Raw genomic sequence first — 22538 nt, forward strand, 5'->3', positions numbered from 1 at the left:
TGTACTATATTTGGTTGCAGTTCTTATGAAAGATTGATATTACAAAATGCTTAAAAATTCTAGAAACCAACACTAACTTCCAGACTGCAGAACAGATTCTAATAAATAATGTTTCAAGCCCAGCCACTATCAAAATAAAACAGCCAATGATCAAAGCCACCACCTTTCCAGATTGAAAATAAATAAAAAAGGAAATATTGTAAAAAGCAGTAATGCAGTCCAAGCTAGTCGTATTCTTTCTAGGAATCTAAGAAACCAAATTGATGCAAGATTTTCATTTTACAGATATTACTGATACCATGACTAGTGTAAAATATTCCTATAATTAGGATTTCAATATAATATATGCATGTTCTTGAGTAAAGAACTTCTACTTTTTTTCAAAATTACTGTACATACTTTCAAGTTATTATTAACAAGGTTATATACTGGTTTTCAACAACAAAGTGGCGTGCATACCAGAACCAAGGGTTTAGGATTTTACAAATGTAATTTTTCAGAAAACTTGCACTAGAAAAGTCAGAGGTGAAAGTTTGAAGGTTTATATGTTTAAAGCACACCAAACTATACTATATATCATCCTTTCTCCCCTTTTCTGGTAACTGTATTATCTAACTATTTAATTGCAGGTAAAGAATAAAAACAGTGCCGTTTCATGGTCACTGCATTGAATCATCTTGTCATTATTTCTCCTCTGCTGCAAACAGACAACCCACCTTTTTGTCAGCACACCATTTCATTTATTTCACAGTGAAACCCAGTTTCACAATAATTGACTTGTCAGGAGCTCTAATTTATGAGGCTGGGCTCTGTAAGCCTTCTCCTATATTCAGCTCAACCTGCACACAAGCAAGGTTGAATATTTACAATGCTGTTAACAGGTGCTGAGTTGTTTAATGATTCTAATAGCCAGAAGCGTACTGAGAAAGCCAGCGGGATCACAATTACAGGCTGTCTGAACACAACAATTACTTGTCCCCTGAGAGGTGTGAAAGTCAAAGACAGTTTTATACTAACAGCATCTAGCACATGGGGTAGACAGGCTAACTTCCATTAGTAGCCCATTGGGGAAAAAGCAATAACAAACCCCTAGGTACCATAAAAATTTACAAAGTACATAAAATTTAAGCAATCAAATACTGAAGGAACTAAACTTTTTTTATCTCCCCCAAACTGACTCTTAAATAACATACAATAATAAAAACAAAACATGACTTCTACTAAACCTGCGGAATATATCAAGAAGAACAAACGCCATTACCACAAGAAACATGAACTTATTTTGATTTTCCTAATCTAAGCAAGTGTGGAATTTCACCAGCTGAGAAAGAGACACGTGGAGAGACATAAAATGTAGATGAAGTTACACAGACCATTTTGAGTTTAATGTGGATGGTGGTGGCAATTGTTTCCTGTTTAGTTTATGTAAACCTGACCCAAAACCTGCCTGGGAAATTTTTCATCAGCCTTGAAATGTTGCTGCTATAACTGTCAGGGCTGTGAAGTCATTTGTTACAAACACCATGCTTTTTATGTTCAGATTATACGGTAGCAGTAATGACACAGATAATGAAAGCGGGTGCCAGGGACAGCTGAAAAATGCTGTAAGAGGGGAAGAAAAAAAACACACCTCTTGCTTGTATTCAGATAATGTTCCCAAAAAATCCACAAGAGATCGGCTCAAGATTGGTAAATCTCAAAAAAAAAAAAACAAAAAAAAAAACAAAAAAAACATTCTGATGAAAAGTTTCATAAGATGGACAAACAATTATTTTCTCAAATGGTTTTTTATTTTAACACAAATTGAGGGGATTCTTCTTGAGGTAAAACTCGCTAGCCACGATGTGAGGTTTAGGTGAAATCTATTATTCTAAGCATTCCCTGATGGATGGAACACTGGAGAGATGACCCAATCAACTTCCTCTTTGGTTCTGTTCCAACAGTTGTGGCTCAACATGCCTCAATGGGAGGGAAATCAGAGACTCCCATGAGAGCCAACTCATTTGCAAGAGAAAGGAGGTTTCTGTCATTGACAGAAGCTGAATGGCCATCATTATCATTTTGAACTGGTAATCAAAGAAAACCAAATTCATGATTAAAATGGTCTATAAACATCCAAAAGTACTATACTTTGCATTGGCAATCTGAAACGTTAACAGACTTAATACTTCCAGAGTTCCTTTCCTTCAGTCTCTGAATATTTTTTATCATTGCTTAACTAACAATTGATTTCAGTGGGAGATAAAAGAACTTATATTTCAGTGGATTGTTTCCAGAATTCCTGGAACTATTTAATGGTTTAAATATAACCTAACTTTTCATTCAAATAAGAAGAAATATTACTATTATGTGCCCTCCAGAAGTTGCTCCATACAAAGTGGATGCGGGAAGCAGAAATAAAGATGAAGAGGGATATAAACAAAGAAATAAGACTGCTTTTTAAAAACTGTACTGCTAGAAGGAGTACAGAAAGAGCAAATGGAACAGAATCACGTTCTTCATAAAACATTAGATAATATTGTAAAACTTCTCACAAGGAGCTGAGTGCTCTGTGCTTGCTGAGCAGGTTTTCTCTAAAGACTTAGCTGCTTTCATCACTACATCTTTGAAAGCCAAGAAAGCAGCAGGGGAGTTCCTATATCCATATTTGCACTACACTTCCCCAAACTCTTTCCGTCCTGTATACTACATTGTTGCAACAAAACATGGTTGGGGCTTCCTGCCAAATGCAAAATGTGGCTAATCTGGAGAAACTCTATGTGATGGTGTCACAACACAGCATGTCTAATCTTCACTTCCTACTGTCCAATTTTCCCAGAAAACGGACACTATAAATTACTGTTCTCTGAGGTTCTTGGAGGATATTCCAAGATCTCACTTGCTGAGAAGGCAGGGTCAACTCCTAAGGTTTGTCTCTTTACAGTAAGAAGCAGTCTCCTTTTCCCAGTCTAAACTGAAAAGCAGAGACTGTCCTTTTTATCATAGTGATTGAAAACTATAACCAAACACTGTTAATGTACAATGTGTTTCACCCCAGCTTACTCTGCAGGATGAAAGGAAAAAGTCTCAGAGTAACAGGTGTCAGGTAACCTTTCCAAGAATCTCATCTTCCACTCCACATATGTTGAAGGCAGAAACCAAAAACACAGTTCACTACTGTTTAGCACAGTTGGTCATATCATAGAGGAAAAACAGGGACGGGTAAAATGCCCTCTGAGATTCTCAGAGAACAGGAGATCATGGTAACAAATTTTCCATTTTCTCCTGAGGTTCCCAGAGGAGGTTCCAAAAATCACTGGAAAGCAACAGATCGCTCCAGGGCATGACTCTCAAATGGACCAGTTGTGATGAAGGAAGGATTGCTTACAGTACTTGCCTGCTTCAGGCAACCTCTGCAGTTGAAAACAATCCTGTTGTGCCTATTAAAAAGGAGTATAGAAGCCCTGTGGCTGTTTACAAATCAGTTTCCCAATTGAAGTAGCACAACATGGTCACTCCTCTTGAGTAGCAGCCCTCAAGGCCTGTAGTCAGTTGCTTCAAGTCTGGTAGGATGAAGCAATGCATTCCCTTAAGGTGAGACAGAAGAAGTCATACAGACTCTGTTCCTTCTTCTGGTCCTCCTTTCAACATCAGAACCGAAACAGATGCAGTAAGGAGTGCAGGTAAAGCACTTAACTTTGTAAATATTACATGCACCATCACATTCCAGTCAAATGAATTTCCTACATGTGTCGGTCAATTTGTGTGTACCGTTAGCACATCAGTGGTTGGTAGTTTGGATGGTGCCTATAGGCATATCATGTACTAGGCCAAATATGTTGAAAGTTCCCCAAATATAATACCTAGAAAGGGTAAATCTGAAGAGACACAACTGCTTCTTCTACTGATCCAATTGTTTTTTCCAAACAAAACCAGAGATATATAAAGTTGTGTATGTTTGATATACTGGTGTACTGTATGTACAGAACTAAAACAACACATGCAAACTTCAAATACAGATGCAAACTTCAAATCCACACAAAAAATTGTTCAGTTTGTGCATTTGCAGTTTTGTTGTTATCAAGGCAGCCACATTGACTAAGGTCTAGTTCAGAAGTTACATTAGTCAGGAGATTGGGAACATTATATCTGTATCTGGCTTGTCTGAATGGTTCCACTAATACAAATAATTTTGTTATGCAATACTCCCCAAAAGAAAGCAGGGTTTTATTTGAAGTGCAAGTCAGCAGGGCTCAACACATACGACTGGTTTCAACAAGTCTGAATCTTGAATAGGTGAAGTAATCATTCAGGAAAGTTCACCTGAACATGTGCAGAGTGCTATTTCCATAGAACTGAGCAGCCACAGAATGTTCCTACACACTTTGGATACTGTCAAGAAGATCACATAGTGCATGAGTCCAGTGCTTCCCCCCCCTTCATTCAGACCAGATTGCACATGAAAGAAGTGGGAGCTTGATTATTAAAATCTGTTTTGCTTCCATTCTGATTTGCCCTATTCTAACATTATAAGCACTAGAAAAAATCCTGTGTAATTCACTGCTAAAAAATAACAATTTGAACATTTAGTTCAATTTTGAACCAAGGTATTAACCCCATACTGCAGCTGGGCAAGACTGAAGCCAAAAGGCTCATTTAAGGCTACCTAGTTGTTCATGGCAGAGGAAGGATTCAAACCACAGAAGCCTGATTTATTGAGGCACCTTCCTGGGAGTAAGACCCATTGAACACAATAGGATTTGCTTCTGAGTACACATAGGATTGCGCAGTTAGGCCCAGCTCTAGTTCTTGCGGGGGCAGGGGGGAGGGAGCTAAAGGGGGTGCAGGGACTGGCATGTACTTACCAATCACTGCAGCAGCCTCCCAGAGGTACAGGGAGCCCTGCAAGACCCTCTGCAGGGGTCCCAAAAGAAAGTGCAAGTGGAGCAATCGTGTCCCTTCTCCGATTTACAATCACAAACTGGAAGTGGGGTGCGATCACTCCGCTTTCACTTTCTAAGGCTTAGGGAGCCCTGCAGAGAATCACGCAGGGCTCCCTGCACCCCCGGGAGGCTGCTGCAGGGACTGGTAAGTGCATGCCAGTCTCTGCATCCCCCTTAGTGATCCTGGGGATTGCACTGCTGCCTCTCCCCGCCCCTGCTCCTTAAAGGGGCAGAGTTCAGGGCCCTCAAGTTGGGGCGTTGCAATGCCCCAGTTTGAGAACCACCATACTAGGCTATACCAGCCTCCAGAATGTTGCACTGAGAAAAGGTTCTTGCACCTTCTTCAACTCTCTACACTGTAACGCAAGATGTATTGTCTCAACAAGAAGAGGCAATAGCGGAACCCAACTTAAGAAATGGTGGACAGGCTAGATCAAGATATGATTGAAGGTAAATAAGGAAGAAGAGTAAAGGCCACCTTTAAATGTATTATGTAATTGTATACATATAATTGTATTTGTATAATTTGTACATAAAATTGCATTTTCACAAAAAGGGGACAACATATGCTGAACTGCAATGGCTTCCACAGGAATGGTGAAAATTGAATTTAAATAGTCCAAGCTAGGGGTGGATTACTGAGATGACTGACTGCTTAACCCTAAAAGCAAAAAGGCAAGTAAATGGGAAGTCTCATATTTGTTAGAATCCATGAGAGATTTGCCCAAAACTTCTATGGGTTACAGGTTTTACAACTAGCAATGGTGCTTCAAAGGAAGACCGTGATTGTAATTCAAGCACAGATCCTGCAGCACCCTAGTTCAATAGCTCCCTAAAGAAAATGTAGAATCATATATCAATGATCATTCTTGTGCCACAGTAACAAATAACAAAACAAAACTGATTTACAGATTAATATTTCTCTTATGTTTTTGAGATATCATTATAAAAACACTAGCTAAAGGAATATTGACATCTTTTCCCCTAATCTGTTGATTTGGTCATTTTTTTCTCTTCTGCTTTCTTGTTTTTTAACTCACCTTGAAGTCAGATATCACAAAAGACAGCATGGTCAATCTGTTCCTGTAAGGGATCTGGTGCACGGACCCTCTAGCAGCTGCATGGTATTGCAACTCATTGCAATGGTGCATCCAGACATTTGGCAATGATGTCATTGCCAAACTTCTGGATTGCCAAGCTCCATGCTTTGTGGAGCCTGGTAGGGGGGTACATGGCTGCTCAGCTATGCACCTCACAGGGAACAATGTAAGTAAATACATACATTTTCTGTCCAAATGCATCCACAAAGCAAAAATTGAACTAGATGCAGCTAACATCAGTATTAGTAAAAGTTGTCAATAAATGGACAGCAGATCACACTAGAGCACAATTTTTCTAAGTTGTGAAAAACAGACCTGATTTAATAAAAAACATTTTGAATATTACTGTGATTAAATAAGGCTGGGAACAAACAACATATACACTCCTATCCCTCTTTGTAAAATCAACAGTGGCCACAGCCATTGCAAGATATTCAGGCCCTTCAGTGCTGCCTGTTTAAATTGTCTTTCAAGGTCTATTTATAATCTCTATTCAAGCAGCCAGTCATTTGACATTCCTTTGAACAATGCCAGCTGCTGGCCAGAAATGCTAGTATAGAGGCTTAACTACTCCACCCCCCCAACATTAAAACAAGAATTTCCACAGATAAAACAGATGAATTAATAATGAAATAATCCGCAGAAGATTGAATCATAATTTTAAACATTATACTGCATCAAGATGAATTAGTTCGGTATCTGTTAGCTCTCCTGCTATATGTTTAAAATACACTAAAATGGAAATGAACGACTGTTGCCCACATTTTAAATATTTTCAACATTAAATATGGTTCTTTAACATCTCTGGCCTTGAGCCAGAGAAGTTTGTTTCATTTAAGTTCTATTGAAACCAACAGTAGTGGTCAGTTTAAATTGTATCAATTCAAAGAACTTTAGATGCCGCTATCTCCAGAATCAGGGCCAGTAACTGAAATTTTATTATCCTAGGAAGTTTATTCTAAACAAATTTAGAAATTTTAAGCTTTTTCTTAAAATGAAAAACACATAGCTCACAGAAAACATCAAAGCTACAGAAACTATACCAATGTGAAAAATCCAACTAGATTACGTTGTTGATCTTGCTGAAAATAAAGCCTCACTTTATTTGGATAATAAATAAACAGGGGCAGATCTCAGTGGCAGCAGCACATGCCAGAATCCTATCCCTTTTCCCTGGTCTGCAGCTGCATCCTGAGCTCAGACTTACACCAGCTAAATAGCAGTTGTAGATAGACCACCTGGCTGTAAATGGGTCTATCAGGAGATTAGTAAAAAATTTTTTTTTTACTTACCTTTCCTGGGCCACCTGGTTGACCCCCCCTACCACCACCATAAGATGCAGCACACACTATATTGGTGCTGCTGCATTGTGCAAACTGATGGGGGATAAGATTGGGGTTTAATTCTAGAAGCCCAAAGGGGCTTCCTTTTTCAAAATAAACAGACTCCCTATATCCTCTTCCTCTGGAATGTGAGTGGAGTTTTAAAAGTAATTTGTGATATAACACAGGGAACTGATCTGCCCAATGGAAAAAAGGTAAAAGTTTCACTGGCCTATTGCAAGCCTCTTGCATGAGCCTAAGGGTCTCCCCTGGTTGCCAGCAAAGAGGTATAATAATTTGGAGGAACTGATCAACAAGCCAAGCTAACTAACACACTTGGATTTAATCCACTGTGCATGACTTGGGTTGCCAATTATAAAATGATTAGCTAAAAAGGAGTTCAACTGTAAAAATAAATAAATGTCAGCTATTTATAATTCTCACTTGGGAATACACATCACTGTGCATTGGTATATCATTAATTATAACAAAGAATTAAAAGTACTTCATAAATCACGCACACAAGTTATACAGCTTATATCAGGAAGGGGATCTGTTGAATAAAATGAACAAATTGTCAACAAAATGTTATAAAAGAAAAACTTTTTTTCTTTTAGTAGAACTACAATGATCATTTCTCTAGTAACTGCTAGGGTTTGTCCCTACCTGGCTCAGCCAGTGGGCAGTTAGATCCCCTGGAGGCCACTAAGTGTCAGGTGGGGGGAGAATGGGCATTTCACCCAGGCCAAAATCCATACCCAATATCATAAAAACAAAACAATACCAAAGACAGGGACCTAAGTATTAACAAGAAGAGTTCTTGATCTGGATCATTAAGCATACTGGATCCAATATGTTGGCTCACTGCCAAACACTGAAGCAGAGTTTCCTTAGTAAGAACACAAAGAATTCCTGAATAGATGTGCTAAGGAGTTAGGATGATATAGGCCAGAGATTCCTGATTCATCAGATGATACATACACAAAAGGTTGCTTCTTGTGTGTAGAACCCCTTAGTTGGACTGGGCAAGGCTGAATGGGGAAGTGGAGAAAAAAATTTCTTCCCTTTATCCAGACTTTCCTCCTCTTCTTTAGGAAGGAGCAAAACAAACAATTGAAAGTGCAAATGACAGAAAACATTTTTTTGGTAGAACTATGATGATCACTTCTCTAGTATTGTAAGGGTTTGTCCCTACCTGGCTCAGCTAGTGGACGATTAGATCTCCCCGGAGACCAGGACACAGCACTGGCCTCAGTGCGGGGAAGGGGGGATTGGGCATCTCACGCAGTGGTTGGTCACACACAGAGCCAATCTCTGCTGAGCAGCTGCTTTACAAGATGGCAGCTGTCAGGAGCTAGGTCAACTTCTGGGTAGGCAGGATGCTTGTCATGGATATGTACATGTTAGGCCTTGGTTAGCATGTAAAGCCTGAACCAAACTAAGTCAGTAACGGAGAAGTGGCTAGTAGTTCCTAGCTGCAAGAATGTGAGTAAACAAACAAAAAGATTGTTGTCTCTCCTTTGCTGGCCAGAAAGGACAGACAACAAGAATTAAAACCAATTGGAATGTTTAACACCTCAGTAGACTGAGAGGCGCTGGAATGGAATGCAGCTATGGATCACCAGTTGGGAGGAGTAAGAACTAGGAGGGCTAGCAACCAAGCCAACTTCAAGAAGGTTCTGTCCTCAAATGTTTCTGATTGGACAGTCTAAATAAGTATGAAGTCACCTCAGTACTATTAGCATAAGAAGTATAATAATGAGTGCCCCAAGGGGTGTGTCTGTTTCTTCTTGAGCAGAGTTCTTGGGGTGCAACATCTTGCACGCGGTGAGCTCCATTGTCCACAATGGGCATCTGGCCTCACAGGTAGCATTGAGCTAAAAGATCTACAAGAGAAGCTGACCCAGGTGAGAGTTAGGGATTAATAGAGATAGCCAGCTAGCTTTATTATTTTAATGGTGATATGTTTCCTAGATGTTTATGCCTCTAGCATTTGCTGCTTTATGTAACCTTATGTACTTAATAAACTAAAATCTCTTTTACGAAGTTGTTTCGTTGTCTGTTGGGGACAAAGGTTCAGAATCCTGCCTAGCCGTTCAGCTAGCTACCAACTGCTCATTGAGGTCTAGTAACTTGAGGACTGAAGCTTTAATTGGAGAAAGCGCTCAGTGCCTGCAAGGGATAGAATTAAGCTTAGAGGGTCTCCGTGTCCCTGAACTGAGGCACTGGCACATACAGGGTGGTGGCAGTACTACTGGATGGGGGGGGCCTTGAGGGCTTTAGGGTTTGAGAACCAAGAACTCTGAGCACCCCAAAACCCCCTAAGTTTGTGACAGAGCTGAACTGAGACTCAATGCCTGTATATAAACACTCACTTCAGGCCAGTGAGGAGGCCATGTCTGAGGACTTTAGCACACGTAAACTTCCAGCCCCTTGGGAAGCCTGTGTCCAGATCCCTGTGCTACATCACTGGATGGCCCTCAAGAGGTCAGTTCCCCAAGCGGAGGGTCTATGGCAGAGGACTATGGCCCACTTCTACAAAGCAAACAAGTACTTCATGAGCAAGGTTACTTATGTTATTACTAACCCTACATGCCAAATATACATATTATTCCCATTTTATAGGTGGAGAGAGGGGGCTGTACAAAGAGAGAGATTTTGCTAGCATTTCTACAGCTGGGCAGGGTTTGACTCAAAGATTCTCTACAGTAGAACCAACTGGCTTCCAATAGCTTACCTAGGATTCATGATAAGGCGACGGAAGAAATAGGTCCAGGTGATATAATCCATTGCATCCTGCTTTGAAGCTATTGTTCCAGCTGCAATTTCAGCATTTAAGTGATCAGACAGTACTTCCAGCAAACTAAAAGAAGAAAATTGTAAAACCTTATTTAACAGAAATTACATTAAGTGGATTGTTTTTCCCCATAATTCACAAATCAGTGGTCTTTTCTGGTACCTTGATTCTACTGGAAAAGGTTCATAAAGAAATTTTTTGTAGAAGTCTTTTTTGATGTCATGAACCAGAATCACCGCTTTGCCTTGGTCATCAAATTGAGGCCTACCAGCACGTCCCATCATCTGAAGAACATCTAATAAAGGCAATTGATTACAAGGTTAAGTATAGTGCATACTCTATTGATCATGTATCAAGGCATTTTCCTACAGACTCTGAGTTATAAAACTTTTAAACTGAAAAATACTATTCAACCAATTGAATACAAATCAATCCGTTTGTATTATTTCAAGTTAAAACAGATTTCTAATGAAATGCCAATTTCCAAAATCCAGTCACTGTCTATAGTTGGAATACAGTTGCAATGCCACCTGCATTTTCCTTTGTGCAATATCCTCTCTCTCATACATGTCGTCCTCTTGCTTTTTCTCTGACCGCTGGCGAAGGAGCCAGGCTCCTGAGCTCTTTCGTCAATGGCAAGCAGCCATTACTGAAGAGAACCAACTCTCCCCACTACATTCACACAAAGAGAACAGCTATAAGGTTCTCTATTCCTTAACGAAAGCCTCTCACATTTCAGAAGTGTATGTCTGAGAAACAATTGTTAAGTACAGGTCATCCCTTGTTATCCACTGCAGTTCTGTTCCAGAACCCCTGGTGAATAAAAAGGTCCATTAAAAAAAAAATCAGTGGAAAAATAAATTGAAAGACCCACTTCCAGGTTTCTTGCCCCTCTGTTGCTCCTAATAAGGTCATGCCTCAACATCTGCAGGGTTTGATTCTGGGACTCCTTGCTGATACCATAAAATGTGTTAAATAAAAGCAGTTTAAAAAAATTAAAAAGTGCGTCCCTTTACAACTGTTTTAATAACAGCTTTTCTTACTGTTGTAGAGAGGCAGTCAGAACTTAGAAATACAAAGGACCCCCAGCCTTTGCCTGGCTCAGCTGAAGAATGCAATGATCATTTGCATGACTGTCTCTCTACAGCTGTAAGAAAAACAGTATTTTAAACTGTGATTTTAAAGACATGCATTTTTCCCCTCCTCCAGGGATCAGCACATTCCTTCTCATTTGCAGTCGCCATTCATGTTGAGTTAAACCTGTGTATAAAAAATCAGTGTAAAGCAAAGCTGGACCTGTATGTCTTTTTTGAAAATTTAACTGCCCCGCCCCTCTTTGTTTATTGATAGCAACAAATGAGCTGGGTGTGGGAATTGGCCGTAGGGAATTAGGTCTTCTGCTGACTGCTCTGCTTGCTACAACCAACCCCTTTTTCCAACACCTATATCTTAAAAGTGAACTTTTATGAATAAAGCTTTACAGTTCAATTTTATGTATGCCCATTCAGAAATAACAGCCCAATCCTATCCACACTTTCCTGGGAGTAAGACCCATTGATTCTAATGGGAATTACTTCTGAGTAGACATGCATAGGATTGGGCTCATTAAATTCAGTGGGATGTGCTCCCCAGAAAGCATGTACAGCAGTGGTTGTCAAACTTTTAGCACTGGCACCCACATTTTAGAACAGGGGTCTCCAAACATTTTGGCCAGAGGGCTAAATCAAATATCTGGCACGGTGTTGAGGGCCGGGAAAAAAATTTAAATATAAACTTCATATATTTATATAAATAAATTGGAGATGAGTGAATCAATGAATGAATGGTCTCATTCATTCAAACTCTCTGGCCCTTAGAACACCATCCAGATGCAACCAGAACACAGTTCCAGTCACGTTCAGCCAAGTGGGCCAGAGGCTTCCAGTGGACAAGAGGCTGGCCGCAGGCCGGACTGAGGTTGGCCACGGGCCGCATCTGGCCCGGGGTTTGGAGACCCATGTTTTAGAATGAGAACCTATCAGGACCCACCAGAAGTGATGTCATGACTGGAAGTGACATCATCAAGCAGCAAAAAGTTTTAACAATCCTAGGCTACAATCTTACCAGCATGTAACCAGGAGTAAACCTCACTATCGTTGTTAAAAGCATATACAGAGTAGCCTGTTAAAAGTACAGATCTGTAACATTTCCCCAAATGCAGTCACATACCATGGTAGCATCAAGTCTAATATATTAAAAATAAAATATTGAAATGAATGGGGACCCACCTGAAATTGGTTTGCATCCCACCTAGTGGGTCCCAACCCACAGTCTGAGAAACACTGATAAGGATTGCAACCTTAGTGTACTATTTCAGTTTTCCTAAATTCCACAGGCCAGATGTGTTCCAGCAGAGTGCTTTATCCCACACTAATACCTTTATTCACTACAGTTGATTAAGAATGCAATGAGACCAACACATGAACTTATGAAACAGTATTGAATCAGTAAGTCCCAGGTCAGCTAGCGTTCAGTCCTTTGATCCAACAGGAATACCCAAAGCTGAATGAGATCTTCTGCATACAACTAAGGTAATCTACACTGAGATATGATCCACCTAACCATGGGCTTCTCCAAATATGGCTGGATCCTCACAAGCATTTCTGTGGTGTTACCTGAAATAGTTCTGCAATCCCAGGTGTCTTGTTTCCAAACGACACAATTTTTTGTATGCAACAAGGTTGAAATCAATTAACAACATGTTTCAAAAATTAAATAGCATTTTTTATTAGCCCCTGGGATGTTGCAGGTGAAAAATTGAATACAAGCAATACATTCCTGGCAACACTCGGATGTTTCCAAATTCTTGCAAGCCCTATATAGTGCCCTTAAGCAGGGTGGAAAGGCGGGGTATGCATGTATAAATAAATAAATAAATAAATGACAGACAAATAAATGCTGCATAATCACTTTTGGGGGGAAATTACTGCCCCCCGATTGATAATTCTCCTTAGATACTTTTCTTCTGCTATATGTTTGTCTTCAAATGTATCCAAATTCAGTATTTTTAAGGCAAAGAAAAAAAGACTAAACATTCAATATGGACTAGAAATTAGCCCCACTGAAGAATCTGAACAAAAATGAACAAAAAGCTGGCAAAAGGTCAGGCAATACTTAAATTCATTTGATTAAGATTTAAGAATAAAGGAAACATTAGTTACAAGAAAGTTACATAATTATTCAGATACAAACATGTTTTCATCTGACACATGTTTATGATTTGTGACTATACCTGTAATTGGATAATCCACATAGCGTCTTGTTTTCCCGTCGTAAAATTCTGTCCCTTTAACAATTACTAAATGTGCTGGAAAGTTGACACCCCACGCTAGTGTACTAGTAGCAATAAGAACCTAGACAATTAAAAAAAAGAGACAGAAAAAAAACTTTTCCAACACAACTTTTAAACCATGAATAATTTCAGTATGGCTTCATAAATAGAACAAACATACTTGGATTTTGCAATTCACAAACAATTCCTCAACAGTTTTTCTGTCTCGTTCATGCAAACCAGCATGATGGATGCCAATTCCAAAGGCAAGTGTCAGTTTGAGGTTAGATTCCCTTATTGTTGCTATGATGTCATTCATCTGGAACACAAAAATAAACAGTTCATTTACATATCTTCTAGAGTACTTTCAGCAATGTAAAACATTTTTAAAAAAACACCAAAACCTTAATAAATGTGCTATGCACTATTTGATATATACTGAAGAACAGTAGCTATATCAAAGAAGTCACAGACCATGCATGTAAACTAAGCATCAAAGAAATAACCATAAAAAACTATACAAATATATAGTTACCTTTATAATGAACACCATATGCTATTAAAACTGAATGCAAAATGAATGAAGGGAACATCACTGTGGTTGCATGTTTTAAAAACTCATGAATAGTTTTACTCTTTAATATTTCACTTCTTGATTATACAACCATTTTTAGACTACAAATGTTTTCAGATTATGGACTTGATACAAAGGTACATGTGTAAGCATTCTCACACATAGCACGGTTTCCAAGTTCCCTCTTTCTGAAAATAGTCCCCTGTACCGTCTGATAAGTTGCTTCTGAAACCTGGGAAAGCTTCAAAAGGATTCTCCAACATAGTGTGAGGAACTGTTATCAGCAAAAGAGGTGAGATGTGCATCAAACATGATCTTTTGGATCACTGGATTTTTTTTTGGGTGGGGGGCATTCACAATATAAATACATCATTAGAAATCTTTGGACAGTCATATTTAGAAATACATCTGAAAAACCTAGCAAATGATATCTTGCATAAGGTCTCATATCTGTTGGTCATACAAATATCACTTACACTTAGAAAAAAGGTTCCTTAAATACACAAACACCTACAAATTAATAGAACTTATTCAGCACTTGAACTCTTCAAATTTAGACTAATTTGTCAAGCAGATAGAACCCAATACAATTTAAATGTACAGCAGTCTAATTGACAACAATGCCATTTACACAGGCACAATAAAGAATCCAGGTTGTTAAAGTACTGTCAAATTTCTGGAGCCTATCACTATACATGATCTAAGGAAGACTTTTGAGATTTAGGGCACAATCCTAACCAGGTCCACTCAGAAGTAAGCCCTATTTTGTTCAATTGGGCTTACTCTCAGGAAAGTGTGGTTAGGATTGCAGCCTTAGTCATGTCTCAGGACAAAGATAGATGCTGCTACCCAAATGTTTCCAGCAGGTATCATAAACTAAGTAGAAAAATGCAAGTTTGCTGTGCCCACCAGAATATAGGTTGAAAGCAAAAATGGCACACTTACAAAAGTCCAGGTAGATGGGTAAAGTAATGAAAGAAAATGAATGTAAGTGGAGGGGCTAAAAAGAATGGGGAGCAGAAAGTGGGTTCTTCTTAACAGAGCTTCAAAATGAGATGAAAACTTTTACTGCTTCTTAATATGATATTTATATTTGGAATGTTCACAGTTCTCTAAGTTGCAATGGTGGAAAACTGCAGGAAAGCTCTCAGTACCTTTTTAAAAAAAAAATCTTTTGCAATTTTTTAGTACATGCCTACCGCCCTTAGAAGTAATACACATTGCTATGTCTAAGGATTAAGCTAGTGACTGAATAGTTGAATAAGTTTTGATTTTCAAATACTTCTGGAGAAAGGACCAAAGTGTCATTAACACACACCTTAACCCTTAAATCCACAGGTTTTGTTCGGTAAAAAAATAGATAAAGCATATAGCTGTTCTCTGCAACAAAAGCTATGCAGCAATTATTAGTAGTATCAAAAGGTTTAAGCACACATACTACATTTTTTTCATTACGCTAACAAGCAGGCTATGGTGCACAGTACAGCTGCAATGAACTTCTCTTCTATTACTACCTTACACCGAAAAACCTAAGGAAATGCAGTTATATTTATTCAATACTTTTGCATCAATGAAATAATCAGATCTCAAAAAAATGTTGTTTCTTCTGTAAAGTAATAGGGATTGCATAGGGTGCCTGTAATTGTTTATAGCTGGTCGGAATGTTTCTTCTGCAAAGCCAGCTTTATAATGTTAATCATTCTTTTTGCTATCAAATTTCAAGCATAAAGCATCCTCCTGAAAGGACACTGCTGGAAATTCATTCAGAGTCCATGTTCTTAATATATGCCGTGGCAGTGGTGTTATTTCGCACCCCCTCCCATCTGCCCACTGCCTTGTCCTACAGCAGCATCCTGTGGTGCTGTTAGTTATACCTGCAAAGCTGTGTAATTTAACACAGTAAAACTAAAGGACCCTTAGCAGGAGTGCTGGCATATGAGCTGCTATCCTGTCATTCTAGCAGCAGGGAATCTTCGTCCTTTCTCAACCCCCCCCCTTTACATAAATCAGTGCAGTGAGAACAAAACATACTCCTCTTTCACCCCAAAGCACATTCCGAGGCTTCAAAATTCTCAAGACAATTTACTTTGAAGCAAATCCCTTTCCTTGAGTCAATTTTTGAATGAAAATTATGTTCATTTTATATGAGACAAAAAACAAAATGACAAAGTATCTCGAAAAGCCAATTTGAAGACCAAATACTCAGTGATTATTCCATTGAAATCAAGAGATGACATTCGGGGGAGAGGTTTGTGAACCTCCCATATCACGTATGAAGCAGTTTAGTGACTCTTCTACTCTTCGTCAAGACAACAATGCCCTCTGTCCAAAAAATCCAGCTGCGACAATGCACAGGGAATTGGATGAATCCGTAACTGCATGAACAAGAGCTATCATGAAAAGGTAGTGTTTGTTATTAATTTGTTATCAAAATTAAATTTTAAATACAACCATAAAAAATAAGTTTCTTAGATGGCTTGCAAAATTTTGTAACTCAGTTGAAGTGGATCAATTATGTTATTAATATAAAGAGATCTGACCTGCCTTAAGTAAACTGACATAACCTGTTGATTTTTAAATTGTGGTAGAAGCATTCCCTTAACATTATGTAGTTTAATTATGAACATGCTATTGTTCATACATGAACATGCTTCTCACAGCTATGATTAAAATTTGGATGAAGAGCTCACAAGTCTAACAACACTATTATTATTTTAAAATCATAACTGTTGCAACTTTTGCCAAAAAACCAGACAACAAAGTGGACTAGATTTTTAACAAGCCAATAAGAAGCAATTTTTCCTCTGTTCTTGCACGTATGTAAAATTCTAAACAGTTTAATTTTTTTAAAGTTATAATACCTAAAAAGCTTTCATAGAAAGATAGAATTCCATTTAAGTAGATACATTACCCTGTGTCTGAAATTCATTCCAGCCAGAGTATAATTCAGCAAGTTGATGACAACGCTGGCTCCAAAAGAAAGGAGGAGACCAGATTGGACAAGAATGAGCTAACAGATTGTGCAGCCCAATTCTGTCCCTTTGAGTGTGATATATTGTTTCAAGATGCTAAAACCCCATACTTTCTCAAAGCATATCTGCCGCACTGGTTTTCCCATTTTCGCAGAATCCTCATTATTAGTACTCTGTACTCTTTTCAAAGCACGTCAGACTTTGACCATATGCCACCGTATAATGCTTATCGATTGCCTGAAATGCCCAGTAAAGAAAGATGTGCTGAACAAAAGAATCTTAAAACAAAATATAACTACCCATTTCACATCTGGCACAGATGTTAAGTGAAGTTAAAGGGCCGTTGTGCTAAGGTGAAATGGTTGGTTTTCTTTCTTTTTTAATGACAAAACAAAACACTCCAGAAGGAAGCTGTACTGTAAATCCTATGAAAAACCTCCTGTCCTACCCACCGGTTCCCAAATAATACATATCTGTTAATATGTTCATTCCAAGCAGTGAGTGCCAGTGTGATACAGCATATACAGCATTATTATCCATATTTCCTTTCTCTAAGTCTAATAACCACTCAGAAACAAAGATCACCAGATGGACTTGGGTCAGTCAACTGAATGGATCCAAAGGTGCCCTTCGGCATGCAGAAGATGTATTTTGCTCATTGCAGGACCGCTTTTCACTTGGTACTAAAACATGGCATGAGAAAAACATAACTAAATCCAAAGATACTCTTCCTCTTGCACAAGAGTTGCTGCAACATCTTCAGCAATCATATATAGCGCTTATCTTTTGGACCACTGTGCAAACATTTGCGAAATAACACCAGCAGCTACTTTTCTTCTGTTCACAGTTCTCTGACTCAAGCCCTCAACCTCTCAGCCTAATCTACCTCACAAAGTTGTTCTGAAGATGAAATGGGGATGAAGGACTATATATGCTACCCTGAGCTCTTTGGAAGGAGGGCAGGATAAAATATAATGAACATATATGGGTTAGAAAAATAATGACTACATAGTAGTCTGAGAAATAAGAACATCTTAAGAATTAAGGATACCTTATGAACCTTCTCTAATATTGGGGCCGATACCACAGCACTGTTTTGAGCCCACACTGCCAGAGGTTTTGTGAGTTGGCAAGGAAAGGGTCCCTTCTGCCATGGTGCTAAGGTTATGGAATGTTCTCCTGGAATAGGTCTACCTGGCTTCATGTTTGAATCATAAAGTTGGAAGAAACCTACACAGTCATGCAGTTCAATCCCCTGCCTGTAGCAGGAAATCCTTGAGCATCTCCAGCAGATGTATGCTGAGCCTCTGCTTGAAGATCTCCGGTGAAGGAGAATCGGCATTCCGATTCCAGCATTCCGATTCCAGCATTCCGATTCCATCGGCATTCAGTTCTACCACCTCCCTCAGACTGCCCTTATCATCAAGAATTTCTTCCTGATGTCCACTAGAATCTCCTCTCTTGGGGTTTCTACCCATTTGATCTAGTTCTATTGCTTGTCCTTCACTCATAAGTGAAAACTGTTTTATTCCAGCAGACATTTAGCTATTTTAGTTACGTTTTTGATGTACATACTGTTCTCTGATGCTTTATTAGTTCATATATTTAATTTTGCTCCCCAGTTTTAATAATTGCGATTGTATTTATTGATCCTTCATTGATAAGTGTTTGTTACCTACTTTGATTATCTTTCAGATGGAAAAGCAGTATATAAATTATTAGGAATAAAAGCATAATAAATGAAAAAGTAATAAACTTGACTTCTGGTCAATGTTCCCCTTAAGGTGAGTGATTGTGCACCTCTTAACCGAGCTCTGCGGAGCTTGGTTGACCCAGAAGTCGGCAATGACATGATGATGTCATCATCAGCTGTTAGGAAGACACTGCTGTGTCACTGAGCAGCACAAAAGAGCTCTACGTAGCAGTGGCAAACCTTAGAAGGAACAATCCTTTGGTACAGCCAGTGTGATGAGAGATGCTTTAGTAGACATTTTTTCTGTGTACGTTCAATATGAATTGAAGATATTGTTTTAGAAAAGCTCCAAATACAGTTCCAAGCTTGGCATCTGCGAGGATTCCATTCCTGGAACCCCCACAGATGCAGAAAACTGCAGATAATGAGATCTGCAATGGAGGCCGGCATTTGCTCCTGTTGATGGTCTGTGGCTGGGGAGGCCTCCCTGAGAATTAGGTTTCTGAAGGACTCTGGAAGGCCTTAAAAGTTCACTTCCAGTTTTCAGAAAAACCAGAAGTGTGCTTCTAAGGACTTTCAAAAGCCTTCAGAAGTCTTCTGAGGCCCAGGGAGGCCGCACACGGGCTCCTCAGGCCTCAGAACTTCCCAGGCACAACCAGAAGAATCTTCTGCTCAGGGAGGTTGGCCTCCTGATCAGTACCCATGGTGGGTCAAATCTGCGGATCCCAAATCAGTGGATAAGGAGGCATGACCTGCATACACACAAGACACGGTACAAGCTTAAAACAAATAAACGAAGTCAAAACCTGATGAAAACTTTATCTCCTTCAAAACAGGAAATGACTATATGAATTCACTGCATTTTCCAATAACTGAAATAAATTACTAGAACTCTTCTTTGTATCAATGATCAAAATACAGATTAAAGAAATATCCTTTAAAAAGATAGAGAGATATATGGTACCACCTGTCACAACCATTAAAAAGTTTAATTTCCACTTCATTATGCCACATGGTACTGGAGGGGGGGAACACATGGCAAACATCGGATTATTGATGAAAATGTTAGAAGTGGAAGGATATGTTCCACAGTCTCTATTAAACAGAACAGATAGTCATGAGGAATTTTATGTACATCTATTTTTAGATCTATATAGAAAGAACCCCCCTCTCTACACACGCACACACATTCACTCACATATTCTCGGTCTTATATGTGGTTTCCTGTTCAGAAGCCATAAAGAGCTTCATCCACTTCCCCAACATATTTGATAGCCTTCACAGCAAGGAAGAACTTGGCTTATATAAGTGTTACTAATCATCACAGTTTTAAGATGCTACATTAGTTTTTATTGAATTAACTGTGTTAGAATCTTAACAAGCTGTAAGTGTAACAATGCAAAATATGCTGTTATAAAGTTATTGCAATTGCATCTAAAAAGCCACACATCAGAACCAGAGTTACCCATGTCCCACAACTTTCATCTACAGAAAATGCAACAGAAATTTACATTTGTAAATTTGTAACAGTAACAGAAATTTCTACTGGAAAGTACAACATAACCCAGTCCACTCCTTTCTGGTTTGCTTCAGATTTTACACTTTTTACATTAACTAGCTTCCTATTTCAGCAGGGTGTTTCCTGCAAATATAATACTTTGAGTATTACTACGATTATACAGGGCTGATACTGTGATTCAGGAGAAGCACACACCCCATAAATCTCCTTAATTTTGCCTTATACCCCCTACTGACCAATCATTAAGGAGGGAGGCTAAGAACACTGATAGCAAATCAAACTTGTTGACATACCATTGAATTTTGTGAGACTAGCATTTTTGCTTCCCCAAACATGAATCAATACAAAGGTTACAAGGAACAGTTCATAAATATTTCAAAGACGGAAGAGAAATGTAATTATGTTCTTTGATTTAAAGAGGTGAAGACACCGAAATCTTTTCTACTGCTTTGAAAACAGAAGTATAGGCGGGGCACCCGTATCCACAGGGATCCGTTCCAGGGATCTCCATGGATATGGACACTGCAGATACACGGGAACCCTGTCTCCATGGTCTCTGTGCATTCCCTTACATGCCTCCCCATTAACAGTGTTTAGAGCTTACTGAGTCTTACCAGGGCAAAAATGTTCTCAGGTGTTATCCTATAAGCATTCAAGCTTACAGTGATGCACAGGCAGGCTACCAGTAGACTGAATAACTGGAAAAAAACACACACCTAGATTGATGCTAACAGGAAGCAATTAAGTTCTTGCTTCCTGTTAGCGTCAATCTAGTTTTTTCAAGCATTCAAGCTGCCGGCAGTTTGCCTGCACATCGCTTTAAGCTTGAATACTTATAGTGACCTGCAAAGCAAGAACATTTTCTTCCAGATAAGCATCAAAACAACATTAATGGCGTGGGGGGAAGGCAGATCCACATATAACTGAATCTGTGGAAACCAGATCTGTGGATATGGGGGCATGCCTGTATACAAGTTGCTCATCTACATTTTTTCTTGATTATTATGCTATGTGTATCTAATAAATTGAATGTTGAAGTATTAAGTTAGCCTACACTCTGCAGAACTGGTCCTAAGGCCTTTATTACTTCTGTGTTCTAATGTACAACTTGCAGTGTAGGAAGCAGTTACCTCAGAAGAGGCAACATGATCTAACGCTTGCAGTGCAATCTCTCTCCTTCCCTTACCTTGAGTGGATTGTTCATGAACAGCCTACACTTTACCATATAAAGAGTTTCATATTTGTTTAAGATAAGAAACAAAATTGGATTAATCAACTGGAATATATAAAACTATAACGGTTAACCCTAATTCATGAGGACGCTCCTGAAGGGCTTTTCTACCCCTGGTTCCCCATGTTAGGCATGCATGGAATTGGGGAAGGCTGACAGACTCAGGAAGGTTGGCGGAGAGAAGGGGAATGGGATGGGGGGGGGAGACTGGAATGGGGGAGGGCAGGGATGTGACAGGGGCAGGAGGGAAGTGCGACGGAGGCAGTGGCAACTTGTGCTATCTTGATGCTATCTCCTCAGATAACGCCAGCATGCTCTCTTTCTCTCAGTATGCTCTCTTTGGACTTATATCAGCCAAACAGCTGGTCCAGGTCCAATGAGACCCATAGGAGACCACAGGAAGGTGCAGTAGGGTAAACAGAACTTTGCCCTGCTTCCCTCTCCCATTATGTCATGGCGCTCCTTCCCTCTACAGGATACAGTGCAAGCCTCCTTGGCACAGCTGCATTGGTGGGGGAGGAGGGGAAAGGATAGGATTGGACTGTGAACCTGATCATTAAAAGAATGACCAAGCACAGATGCTCTATCTTCTTGATTTTCTATCCTAAGCACCATTCCAGAAGTAAAGGAGAGCATGTTCAGTAATGAGAGGCTCCCTATGGTGAGGACCAACTTCAAGTAGCAAATACCTTGTATTTTTTCCAAACTGTTTTAGTTCTCAGTAATTTGTAAATATGTAAATTTGCTCTGAATGTTTGACAAGTTTACATTTTAAAATTTAGTTTTCAGTTGGTCAAAGACGTTTTGGAGATCGGAAAGTGTTATATGCCTGAGAATTATTTCCAGCAGTAAGATTAAGGAAGATTCATGCAGCAGCCTCCAACAACATACGGTATCTGCAGCTGCCTCCTGCAACATACGACTGCCAAGGTAATGCGCTTTTAAGAAACATTTTGGTCTAAATAGTTTTACTGTTCTAAAAAAATAAAAAATGAAAAACAATAAAAATAAAGATAAAATCCATATTTTTGTCAATATACTGCTGTGAGTGCTATTTGCTTGTAGTTCAGAACTGTACTATGTTGGTATTCATGTCCC

The 22538-nt window shown here is 39.1% G+C and overlaps 1 protein-coding gene across 1 annotated transcript in view; it reads right to left on the bottom strand.

Annotated features, from left to right (window-relative positions):
- The window catches only part of ASCC3 (activating signal cointegrator 1 complex subunit 3), a 271099-nt gene that overhangs the window by 68895 nt on the left and 179666 nt on the right, over window positions 1-22538 (bottom strand). The window contains exons 31-34 of the mRNA XM_066612963.1: window positions 13633-13770; window positions 13413-13533; window positions 10304-10436; window positions 10082-10207 (exon numbers count right to left, since the gene is read on the bottom strand). Of these exons, the coding sequence (XP_066469060.1) occupies window positions 10082-10207; window positions 10304-10436; window positions 13413-13533; window positions 13633-13770 (518 nt within the window). The remainder of the gene's footprint in view (window positions 1-10081; window positions 10208-10303; window positions 10437-13412; window positions 13534-13632; window positions 13771-22538) is intronic.

This window comes from Tiliqua scincoides, chromosome 1, assembly GCF_035046505.1.
Source record: "Tiliqua scincoides isolate rTilSci1 chromosome 1, rTilSci1.hap2, whole genome shotgun sequence".
Classification (NCBI taxonomy): Eukaryota; Metazoa; Chordata; class Lepidosauria; order Squamata; family Scincidae; genus Tiliqua; species Tiliqua scincoides.